Raw genomic sequence first — 13410 nt, forward strand, 5'->3', positions numbered from 1 at the left:
AAGAACCTCACCCCCCCACTGGTGCATAGACCTATCCACAAGTATGGCTGTATGCTGGACCGGTAGTCAGTGACGGGTATGATCCAATTGCAGTGGTACCAACCTAAGACAGGAGGCTGACGCCTAGAGGTCAGTTCATCCGATGACGGGTAAGGACCATATGTTGAATTGGACTGCCTAACAGGCACGGTCCCTAAGCCACATTGCTTGTTGTTTAATTAAACAAAAAGGGGGAGATGCTGAGAGCCACGGCTGAGTATTGATTGACAGGCGCCTCTGCCTGTCCGCCTCTGCCGCAACTTTTGAGTTCTCGCACTATTTTGGAGTTCTCGTGGGGATTTCCGGGGATTCCCCGAGAGTTCCCATTGGTTGGGGAAGTGCAGGAGGAGGGATTTCCGGGAGATATAGTTCCGGCTGGGGGTTCCTGGACAAGCCTCGTGGCGAGTTCGGGAGGATTCCCCGGGAGCTGTGTGAAGTGTTTTCCTGCGTTTTAAAAATAAAGTTTGTTCCTGCTTCAGTGGCTCGTGATTTGTGCCCAGCCAGACTGCGGCAATACCCTAGGTTTATTTCCTACCAGCTAAGACTACCACCTAATAACCTTTAAAAATAAAAAAAAATAAATAAAAATCACAACATCTAATTCAAGACATCTGTAACCATGTTATCAGAACTCAAATACTGCTGCACTTGAAGTTCCCAGCCTGTGTCCATAAAGACACTTTTATCAAAAAGTTGTTATTACAACCTAGAAAACAAGCAAGTCCAAACCAAACTTTTTCCCACAGTCAATCATTTTAACAAAATACCAGGTTTAGAAATTACAACTTTTTCCACTTAACATTGCAGTGATAGCACACACCGAACTTTTAATCCTTTGCACTAAAAATTTACTTTAAATTTACTTTTTTTCCTCCATATGGTACAGCTGTGGCTCCAGCATGAGTCGTACTGTCCTTGAACATCAGTAGTAATAACCATGTTCCAAATTCATAACATTCCAATCCCTACCCTGAGAGACTTCATCAGTTCAGCTTTTTGGGATCTGTAATTGTTTCCAAATCATACTTCCCCCTACAGGAAGATAATCATGAAGCCTTTAAAAGACCACTTGTCTTTTAGCTCTACAATACTCAAAAGACTCCTTTAATACAACTATCCACAAGAATTTAAAGGCATAGTCTGGTCCATTCCATGACATGAAGTTTTAAAAGAGTGAACCATTCAGAGCAGATCACACAGACAGGTAGTAGCACCAATCTCACAGAAGTGGAACTTGAAGTTATAAAAGAGGAAACTGCTGCTCCCCTCCCCTTCTGAATATGGATGGAATCCACGATAGTTGAGAATAGGCTGCTGAGACAAATTCAATTGCAACTGCAAACACCAAAACATCTAAATGAAAATACTAAGACAAAATTTTATCGCCAAATGTCAACCTCTACCTTCATTAAAAAATGTCCCAATAAACCATTTTAACCAACATTTAAATGGGTTTATAAAAGTACTGCCCCCAAAATGAGATGCATCGTAAGTAGATGAGCAACCCAAAATGAACTCTACTACTGTGATTCACTCTTGTACAAATTTTTATCATAATGAGCATTTGTTTTTGTGCTCCCATTTATTGCTCAAATCTGAAAGAGATAAATAATAGAAGAAATACAGAGGCCAAAAACTTCACTGAAGAGAATTCATATATGTGGTAAGGCCTTCTCCATCTTTGTTTTACTTGGTGCTAGTGATAAAGCCCACAGCCTCATACATACTAAGCACCTACTCTATCACTAAGTTGTACCCTGATCTCCAAGGCAGAGGCATGTTGTCAAACTTCCTTTCCTTAATAGTGGACAACTCTCATGTAGTCATACTAAGTGAGAATAAAATGCACATTTTATTTTGAAAAGCTTTTCTTTGATATAACAAAGAATCTGAAACATAGCAAAATAATTATTCTACACAATTACTTCTTGACTTATTGTAAGTCAGAAGATGACTAAGCCCATACTTGTTCCCAATTTATGGTAATAACAGAAGAGTATGACCTCTAACTAGGCCTAAGATCAAAGTAAGCCACACATGCTGCGCTGCTGGATATCAACTTCAGTATTCATACAAATGAATGCTTTAGCATAATGGGCCTTTCTGAAGTGCAGGCTGAATTTCCAACAAAGGAAAATATGAAGAAGCATGTAGACTGGGTAAGGATTTTATTTAAACTGAAAATGAAGTTCTGCCTCATAGACCTAAAAAAGCAGATTACCTTTAGGAGCCAGTGGAGGCTTTCTATTAGACTACATTTGCCCTCTGGGCCTCAGTTTTATTGTCAGCTAGAATCTGAAATTTACTTAAAGTGATGCAGTACGTAATAACAGAAGGATTAAGTGCTTAAAGAAATCTTTGCTTACATAAGTTAAATTGACTGCTGCTAAACTTGGGATTGATCTGAAAGTAAACTACATCACTGACCTTCCTTTCTTCCTCAAACTGGGCTCTGTATTTACTCAGGGTTGGTGCAGCTCAGCACTACTTGAGATGCAGTTGCCCCACCTAGAGGCTCTCTGGTTAGGACACGAAAACAAGCAGCCCAGACTTGGGCCTTCCTTTATCCACAAAGGATCCCACTAACTTAACATTAAGTTTAAGGTGCCTTAGATCATTTTTTGCTCTCAGAAATCTTGATTGTTTTCTGCCCAGTCCTTATGGTTAAATGCTTTAAGTCATGTATTCCATTATCAGTCATGATGTAACTGGGTAGCTGTGGACTGTTAAAGGCACTTTCAAAGATAGTCTGGCAAACTCCAATTCAAATTTCATATAACACTGGTTGGTTCTCAATTCTTTTTCAATCCAGCAACTCCAGTGTTCACAGCAGCCATTTGTTCCACAATATCTTCGTTAAAAATACACATGGGGGCTGTAGATGTGGCTCAAGTGGTAGCGCGCTCGCCTAGCATGCATGAGGTGCTGGGTTCGATTTTCAGCACCACACAAAAATAAAAAATAAGGATATTGTGTCCACCTAAAACTAAAAAAATATATATGCATGGTCCAAAGGAAAGACAATAGAAATCTCCCCTTTGTTTCATCAGGACACCTGCAGCAGGAAGGGGACGGCAGGAAGCAGGTGCTTAGAGCAAGAGCAATCACAAAAACAGTGTCTAACCTACATCTCTGACTGCTAGGACAGAAGGGGGTTTGAACAAAACAGCAGCCTGGCTCAAGACAAAAAAGCTCTGACACATTTTCCCTTTAAAATCGGCAATGCTGATTTTTCAAGACAGTGCCACCAAGTAAGCTTGTAAACAAAAATGTTTACAAGACCAGCTCACATAATATCTCAGATTATTAACAGAATCTCCTAGAATGCATCTAAAAGCTAAAATTAAACAAAGAAGGAAAAGATCAGGAATCAGGGATTGGTACACAAGATAACTTCATGCACAATTACCCTGAGAAAAGCTCCCCTCTTGCCAAAGCTACTACTTTAGTTCTGAGACCTGCAATTAGACACTGCTGCAATGACAGAAAATTCAAGTCGAGGACAACTAATTCTAGCTCTTATTTCACTAATTTCTCAAAATAATAGGACTAAGATTTTATCAGGAATGAACTCTATTGACTGAAAAGTGGTTTAACTCTTTTAGGGTGAAAGTGCCTCTATTTGCCATTTTCCCTGTGTTAAGTCTTCAAAAATCTGACAACTTATTGCCAACAGCTTTAAAATAACTATTGAAACTTAGTTTTGGTATACAAAGACATGAATAAAAGTGTATTTTTAAAATTTCATAATGGAAAGAATGAGGACATTTCTTAAGGAGTCAAATGTACGTAAACACCATTTCTTTAGATTTCATATACTGAAAATGAGCATTACTATAAAGTTACCTTTCTCTTATGAATCACTTTACCCACAATCCAATACTGCTAATAATTTAATTAAATGGCTAAGTAATTAACCAATACAGGGGAGCTCTAAACAAGAACATTTTAAGGTTGGTTAAAAATGACGGATTTACTGCACACCTGTAATTCTAAATTACACCACCAAAAATACACTGAAAAGGGCTGAGCCCAGGCATTCATAGCAGTATGCCAGGAGAATATGAGAACCAGTTTGGAAGTACCCAAATCAACCACCAGGCTGGCTCCACACTTAATACAGTGCAAAATAGTAAATTGAGGTGAACTGCTTCTACATCCAGAAACGTCATGGCTGCTGCTGCTGCTACCAGCTTTAAGGCTTCCAAAACTGAATTACTGAATGGTAAAGCAGTAAAAATGTCACCTACTTTATCCATCATGTCCCAAAACTGGTTCACACACTCCTAAAAATGAAAAAATAATTTGGCCTGCAATCTCTTACAAAATTCTAACAATTGCATTTTCAAAGCCACATTCCTGGTTCTTGGAACTACTATACCTTATTATCAATGGAAATAGCAATTCAGAGGTTCAACCAAATCACAAGAACACAAATTTGGGGTTATTCCAAGAACTAATTCGAGTAAGACCCAACTGTACTGTACAGAAATTCTATTGAAGCAGCAGTCCCAAAAACCAAGAACACTGCATCTGGGATGCCACATGACACGTCCTTCAGACAAAAGAAACTTCACTCTTGCCCTAGGAGTATTGGCAGGAATGATTTGGCTGATCAAGTCAGGAAAACAAATCTCACACCAAACATTTTTCCATCATCTGTATTATCTGGAGAAATACCACATGGGAGCAGCACACATGACTATACAGAGAGGTTCACGGTGCCTAGTGCTTCTTGCATGTCATGGTCAAAATAAGTGATGGGATAATGATGGCAGTGGCCATTCAGAGTTTCAAAACCTAATGCAGGGAGCACCAATACACATACCAAAATGGCCTATCCAAGTGGCATCTTTGTCACTGAAATGTTCATCATTTGACAAATCAAGCCCACATCTCTCTTCATGATGAATTCTCCAGAAAACCGATACCTTTCAGTCCTTCAAAAAGACTCCATGAAGGGTGATTTGATTCTAGGGTTCCCTTGGGGGGAGAAGGGAGCTCAAGGCATCATACAAATTTTTCTCTACCAACAGTTTTGTCTAAATCAGGGCAAAGCGATCTCTTTAGTCTTCAGTGCCACCAGCAGGGCCAAGAATGAGGAAAGAAAGGAAGACAATAGCAGAACAGGAGTGAAGGAGAGGAGGACACATGTCATGTATATGGGGGTGAGACAGAGGACCTTGGGGCAGCCTCCTCAGATCTCCTGGTGGCAGCAGAACTCGGTTGCTTCCCATCCCTAGGCTAAAATTTGGATACCTGAGCTCAGATAATGTACATCTTTCGAGGCATATTACTAAGCAAATATTTTATTTTGAGCTCTCCAACTGCCAATCTGTTGTATTTTTCCCAAAGCAGGAAAACAGAAGCTAGTATTTTATAGTTTGGAATCTAAACAGCATACATTTCAGCTACCAAAATTTGAACCCAAGAGGACATCCACAAAATTTAAACAAACTACCTTCCTGCCAGACTTTAAAAAAAATTAAAAAAATAAAAATCTTCCCCAAATAATGAAGAATTCGATGAATTACCTTAAAACAAAAAGGCCCCCCTCAAGCCTAATCAAAGCCCTACTAACCATATCAAGCCACTAAAATCATTTATGGGCCAAGGGACCATACAAGCCACTCTGCTTGACATAGGCAAGATCACAATAAAAAGTGGAGTGGGGTTAACTCTAAGCTTGGACAGAACACACACTCTTCCCAGAGCAGCTTCCACTGACAAAAATTAACCAAGGAATTAGCCACACAGAAGATGACACACCAACCTTCTTACCCTACTCAACCACCAGTACCATTACCTTTTTCTTTAACCAGGTCTTTAAGTGACTGCCATTTTACATCAAAAGGTATGTTTGTGATGAAGGCTCTGTATCTTTTAGTTGGATTGGCATATGGCTCAAAGCGATTGCCTCCTCTTTTTATGTTTTTCTCCTTTCTCTTTTCATTCTGAGTAGGTCGTTCTCCTTCACTGAATTCAAAAGAGAAAAAATACAAAGGGTTTATGTTAGCACAAGGTGAGAGCCAATATTTGATTTGATAGGTTTACAATTCCACATAAAATGAATACTGGATCTGAGACTCTGAAACCTAAAGTGTTCCACAGGGCAGATAGTTGCAGTAGTGTGTTCCTTAAAACCCACCTATTAACAAAACATTCCCCAGAAAAATGCACTTTACTAGGCTTATGAATGCTCCTATGGCTGTAACACAGGAAAGTAAGGCCAACTACCTGCCCAAGGTGTGTTAATTCCAAGACAGAAACAAAAGGGAAGATTAATAAAATTTCATGGGATGGAAATACAAGACGGTGCACAAAGTCCCAAGCAATTTTCACTTCATGAAAGTCTTTCATTACTGGGGGTGTGGTGGATAAAATGGTGCAGCCACTAGGAAAAACAATTTGGTGACTATTCAAAATTAGACAAAAAAATTACCATAACCCAGTGGTTCTACTCCTAAGTACATACTTCCCAAAATTTAAAAGCAGGAACTCAAGATGTACACCAAAGTTCTTAGCACCATTATACATAAAGGATTCACATAACCAAAGTGTTCACCAACAGGTAAATGGAATAAACATAATGTGGCACATCCATGCAGTGAAATTTTCCAAAAGGAACTAAGTTCTGATACATGCTACATGGATGAACCTCAGGACATGATGTTAAGTGAAATAAGCCAGACAAAAAAGGACAAACACTGTATGATTTACTTATATGAGATAACTAGAATAAGCAGATTCATAGAGACAGAAAGTAAAAACAGATAACCAGGGTCTGGTGTTTAGTAGAATGGGAAGTTACCATATTTAAGGTGTAGAATTTGGGATGATAAAAGTTCTGAGAATAAACTTTTTTTTTTTTCTTTAGTTGTATATGGGTACATGGACTCAACGCCTTTGTGTTTATGTGGTTCTAGGATTGAACCCAGTGCCTCACAGGCACTAGGCAAGCACTGAGCTATCACTCCAGTCTTGAATAGACAGTCTTGATGGCTGCACCACACCGCACTTAACTATTTACTTAGCAGTGGTTAAAAATGGTATATTTAATACAAAACCAAAGATGTGTAGCTAAGTGGTGGAACAAGTGCCTAAGGGGGGGGGGGGGACATTCTCTATTCAACTCTACTACTTTGAAGCTAGGAAACTGAAGCTGAGCAACTCTTGTAGACAGGAGACAGTGCAAACAATCCTACCTTCCACAAAGAAGGGTGGATGCTTTTTTGATTTAGCTTTCCCTGTAAAACTCTTTACCTTTGTTAATCTTCCCTTCTTTTTGCCTGTTTGTCTTGGGACTAAAGCATGGGTCTTCCGTGCTTTAACATTTCATCTCTAAGCGCTACCAATAATAATTTTGGTTGAGTGGGACATGAACAGATTTCAAAGAAAAAAAGTTTTTTAAAAAAAATACATTTCCAAAGCACAGCATGGGCCATCAATCTGGAAACCATTGTGTATAGAATCACAGCTAAATGAGCTGTTCTCTCAGATGCCTGCTCAAATTCAGCCCCCCATAACTATATGGAGACTGACAAGTGGGGAGCAGCAGCTTTGGAGAGTTCCTCAGGGCACTAAGTCTTTCTTGCACTTTTTGCTTCCTGAGCCTTAGGCTTTCCACCAGTGAGAACACCAGTGACTTCCAAACCACAGGCTCTAGCATTAAAAAAAAATAGAAAACAAAAATGCCAAGACTATGGTATTGATGATTTGTACAACTACCTTTATTTAATTAAAGGGCTGATCTTTATTCTGGGATCTGGCTTCCTCTTGAGGGAGAACACTATTCAAACACCAGATGGTACCTGAAGGACTTTCTTTTAATGTACTTAAAGCTAATTTTTTATAGTCCCCAAAATCATCTTTACTGGTCCTCCACATGCAAACACAAGAGTGACAAATAGTATGGCAGTGAAGGTATACTATAACTGTGACCTATACCCTACTTGATAAAAGGTTAAACTAAGGAAAGCAGGGATGGGAATTTGGCTCAATGGTAGAGCACTTCCCTAGCATACATAAAGCCATGGGTTCAATACCAGCACCATATTAATAATTTAAAAAAAAAAACTATATAAGGAAAGCAGCCTCTTTGGTGATCTGAGCTATATCAGCACAGCATCTGCAGGCTTCTCTTCAAACAGGCTAGCAGATGGAGTATGTTATAACCATTCTGACCCCTCAATTCACAGAATTCTTCACTCAGTCTACCTGAGCTCACAAGAGATCTCTGCTTAGGGTGGCTAAACATCACAAAGAGAACCCACAACTGTCACAAAAGCCCACCTGTCTACTCTGTCAAGTCCTGCACCAGTCTGCCAAACAGAAAATATCCGCCAAAGCGTTTCTCCCTCCTTCCTGGCAGATAAGTATTAAAAATCATAAAACATAGACGAATCAACATGCCATGGTCCACCAAAAGGTCTGGGGATGAAAATGTTTTAATAATATTGTTTTCTTTTTAAATACTTAGATTTACATTAAAAAATTATTTTGAACCAGGAGCAGTGGTGCATGCCTGTAATCCCAGTAGCTCAGGAGGCTGACACAGGATAATCACAGGTTCAAAGCCAGCCTCAGCAACAGAGAGGCACTAAGCAACTCAGTGAGACCCTGTCTCTAAATAAAATACAAAATAGGGCTGGGGATGTGGCTCAGTGGTGAGTGTCCCTGACTTCAATCTCCAGTATTCAAAAAAAAAAAAAAAAAAAAATGACACAGAAATAGTTTGTTTTCATAATCCTCACCTGTTAATTTCAAACAAATAAATAAATAAATAAAGTCACAGTACTGAACAAAATGTCTAGCCCACATTCTGCTGATCCACAAATGACTAAGAATAAACTACCCAATCTCACCAGAAGCTGAGTATTTGTTTTAGGGTTAATCCATATCACATGGCTCAACACTGAGAAAGCAGCTCACTGCAAACAAATCCTGCTCTGGCTAATCATTTCCTCTGTCCATGAAGTTTCCTCATAAGAACTTTCTCTTGTCACTTCCAGCTTTTAAAAAATTAACCATTCTGAATATCTAATGATCACCATCAATTGTATTCTTTGCAGAAAGAAAAGGACCCTCAAAGAAATTTCACTCAAGACATATGTTCATATATAGAGGATAGTGATATTCTGGAAAGTTCATTTTTAAATGTCCAATCCTATTTTCTCACTTATCTTCAGAATAAAATGAGGAAAATATTTCTATATTATATTATATATATTATATATAAATATGTATAAATATATACATTTAATTTTGAAGGCCTTTTAGAATGACATTTTTAGATAGACTATAATTTGATATTGATAAAAACAAACTGCTTTACACCTAAAATATTTGGAGTATCATAGACATTTAAAATGAGGTTTGTGCCAAGCATGGTGGCACACACCTGTAATCCCAGTGGCTTGGGAGGCTGAGGCAGAAGGATTTTGAGTTCAAAGCCAGCCTCAACAAAAGCAAGGAGCTAAGCAACTCAGTAAGACCCTGTCTCTAAATAAAATACAAAATAGGGCTGGGATATGGCTCAGTGATTGAGTGCCCCTGAGTTCAATCCCTAGAAACCATCTGCCCCCCACCAAAAAAGGTTTGTGAGGAATCTGTAGCCTTGGGTTTGATCCCCAACACTGCAAAAAATAAAGTTCTACCCATACTCTATACCCCAGCATCATATACAAAACCAAACTTAAAATAGATAAATCTAAAAAAGTGATAAATCAGCCTTTAAAATAAGTCATGCCACAAACTATAAGACCCTTATCAAAATGTACAAAAATAAAAATATAAAATGTAAATTAAAAATGCAAATTTAAAAAAAAAAAGAAAATACTTGCAAAGTCAGTATTTGGGCAAAGGTGTTATATCCAAAATATACAAAGAACACCTCAAAACTCAGTAATAAAAACACAATTTTTAAAATGGACACAAGTTCTGAAGACAGTTCTCCAAAAATATATGGATGGCAAATAAGCACATGCAAAGAAATCCAACATCACCAGTCACTAGGGAAATGCAAAATAAAGCCAGATACCACTACACATCTGTCAAAAGAGCTAACATTAAAAAGAGTATGCGGGGGTGGGGGGCAAGGGTTGTGGCTCAGCAGTAGAGCCCGCGCCTAGCACATGCAAGGCGCTGAGTTCAAACCTCAACATCACATAAAAATAAATAAAATAAATGTATTCTGTCCAACTACAACTAAAAATATTTTAAAAAAGAAAAAGAAAAAGAACATCCAAGCCAGGTATGGTGGTACATGCCTGCAATCCCAGCAACTCAGGAAGTTGAGGCAGGAGGACTGCAAGTTGGGGGTCAGCCTTAGCAACTTAGCAAGGACCTATCTTCAAAGTTAAAAATAAATAAATAAAAAAGGACTGGGGATGTAGCTCAGAGGTTAAATCCCCTATATCAAAAAACTAAATAAAAAATAAATTCATAACAAACAATAAAAAGGATATGGAGGAACTGGTAAGAATGTAATAGCATAACCACTTTGGCAAAGTTTGGTACTACCTTAAAAAATAATTGCGTATTCAACTAGATCCAATCACCCACAATTAACTACTTACCCAAGACAAAACAAAGCATACAGCCATACCCAAATTTGTACTCAAATATTCACAGCAGCATTATTTTTAATATCCCCAAGCTAGAAATTCAAATATCTAACAGGTAAATAAACAAATTATAGTATATCTATATAACAAAAAGTAATAAACTACATGCAATTAGAGATGAAAAAGTAATTATCCTCAAAGAAGCCAAACCCCCAGAAAAGAGTACTACTGTGATTCAACATATGAAAAAAATCACATAGCAAACTAATCTGTAGAGTATTTTTTAACCTCAGCACTACTGACACTATGAGCCAGATACTCCTTTGATGCAGAGGGTTGTCTGGAGCATTGCAGGATGTTTACCAGCATCTACAGCCTCTACTCAATACCCTAAGTCATGAAGGTGAAGATAAAAAAAAATGTCTCTTAAGACACTTCCAAACCTCCCAGAGGCATGGGAGGGTCATCCCCAGAGAACACTGTACACTGATAGAAAGGTGATCAAGGGTTGCCCAGGGGTAGGGGAGAAGGGGGCAGGGAAGAGTTGTTGGAAGGATAGGATTACAAACTGGCAATTACAAATGAGCAAGAAGATACTTGTGCAAAACACGGATACATTCATGTTGATTTCAGAGAAGAATCCACACAAGCTAACAGTTATCAAACTGTACATTTTAAATGTGTAAATCATTGCATCAATTATAAAATAGACTTATACTTCCTATCATGTTTGCTACATTTCAATACTAATCCCAGTAACCTGACTTCGTAACTTCAACATAGAGGAACAAAATTTGTAATCTTTCAATAGGCAGATCTACTTAAACCAGCTAAATTTTTTACCAATACTGTATTTGCCAACTGGCTCTCTTAATTCCAATTTGCCAATGAAAACTAGATTCTGGCACCCAATTATCAATCCAAAGTTCTAAACAGACACAGTCAAATAAAAATGCTGACACTATATCAAATTGTTATTTAATAATATGCTGATAAACAAAGTCTAAAATATCTTTTAAGTATGTCCTGAACCATTAAAATAAGACTAATTATATATAGTATGGTTTTGGAATAATTTCACTGACTGGTTTCCTTGAAAACTCACCTTATCTAATCACCGCTCCAACATACTAGAATTGTACAATACATAAAGATCACAACTAATAAAGTTTTGAGTGCTTACTCCACAAAGGACTGCTATATTTACTGCATTAAAGCAATGATTTATCATGTGTAATATGTACTCTCATTACTTGTAGTTTCTCAATCAAGGAACGTATAGTTTGAAAGATCATCTCCTCAATACCCTGAAATTCTGATCACATCTTCTGAAGGGCAAAATCCTTCCTCTCCATTTAAGAACCATTCCTTATGTTAAGTGATTCTTCACAGAAATCCTTTAAACCCTGAGTTCTTACAATGCATGTAAGATGTAGAGAGCATTTCAAGATTCAGGTCCACCATTTACCTACCCATGTGACTCAACTCTTTACCTATCTCGTTCTTTTTCTTTTTTTTTTTTTTTTTAAGAATTTCAATATTTATTTTTTACTTCTTGGTGGACACAACATCTTTGTTTGTATGTGGTGCTGAGGATCGAACCCGGGCCGCACGCATGCCATGCGAGCGCGCTACCGCTTGAGCCACATCCCCAGCCCCTCGTTCTTTTTCTTATATATATTTATTTTTTAGTTGTAGTTGGACACAATACCTTTATTTATTTTTTTCAATGTGGTGCTGAGGATCAAATGCAGGGTCTCGCGCGTGCTAGGCGAGCGCTCCACTGCTGAGCCACAATCCCAGCCCCAGCCCTTGGTTCTTTACCAGCAAAACCAGCGTAACCTGTATCCATGGTAGCTCACAAAAGTGTTGTGAGATTCAATAAAGAACAGCCCAACAAAAGGCAGAACTGGTAAATGTTTAAAGCAAAATACCTAAAGAGCAGTACTGCAGGTGACATATGTCAAGGTCTTTACCCCAATGTAACTGTGTCTTTTACTTGGCCTCAATTCTCTCATCCATAAATGAAGGTTACTCCCTAACAAGTTAAAAGGAGAGACTTGGCACACAGTAACTGTTGCAATAACAAAATTACCTACCAATAATTTTCTTGAGGGTTAAGGAAGGGAATGGAAGACTCAAGCTTCAGATTCTGTTACAGTAACTAAAAGTAGATTAATAAAGCTCTTGTGTGCCATTTGTGAAAACTCATTGAGCTGTTCTTTTATAACTGGCGCACATTTCTATATGTACGCTATACCTTTATAAAGGTTATTCAAAGAGAGGCGGGGGGGGGGGGGGGGGGGGGAGAATAGATTCTAATGTTGCATCTACTGATACCAACCAGAGTCCTGGCTGAGGAAACCTAGATATTGAACCCATTGCAAATTACCAAAGGGAAACTCTGCTTTTAATCCTATGACTGCAAATCATTATAATTTGAAAGTCCATTTGAGAAACATCCTCCCTAAAAAGCAAGCTAATATTTGCAGGCTATTATTTCTTTTCCCAGCAATGAATAAAATCAATACACAAAGTGAAACTCTGGAAACATGCATTCAAATAATCCAAAACTCCCATTCTAAACCAGAACACTCTGATGTGCTTCAAAATTCCTGTCCCAACCAGGCATGATGGTTCACACCTATAATCCCAGCAATTTGGGAGGCTGAGCCAGCCTCAGCATCTTAGCCAGGCCTTAAGCAACTCAGCAAGACCTTGTCTCTAAATAAAATATAAATGGCTGGGGATGTCGCTCAGTAGTTAAATGTCCCTGGATTCAATTCCCAGTACAGAAAAAAATTCC

General features: G+C 38.3%; 1 protein-coding gene across 2 annotated transcripts in view; it reads right to left on the reverse strand.

Annotated features, from left to right (window-relative positions):
- Positions 1-13410, reverse strand: part of Hnrnpm (heterogeneous nuclear ribonucleoprotein M) — a 49893-nt gene that overhangs the window by 32385 nt on the left and 4098 nt on the right. For both annotated transcript variants that reach the window (XM_027954835.3, XM_027954832.2), the window contains exon 2: positions 5846-6015. In XM_027954835.3, coding sequence (XP_027810636.1) covers positions 5846-6015 — 170 coding nt within the window. The remainder of the gene's footprint in view (positions 1-5845; positions 6016-13410) is intronic.

Source organism: Marmota flaviventris, chromosome 1 (assembly GCF_047511675.1).
Source record: "Marmota flaviventris isolate mMarFla1 chromosome 1, mMarFla1.hap1, whole genome shotgun sequence".
Classification (NCBI taxonomy): Eukaryota; Metazoa; Chordata; class Mammalia; order Rodentia; family Sciuridae; genus Marmota; species Marmota flaviventris.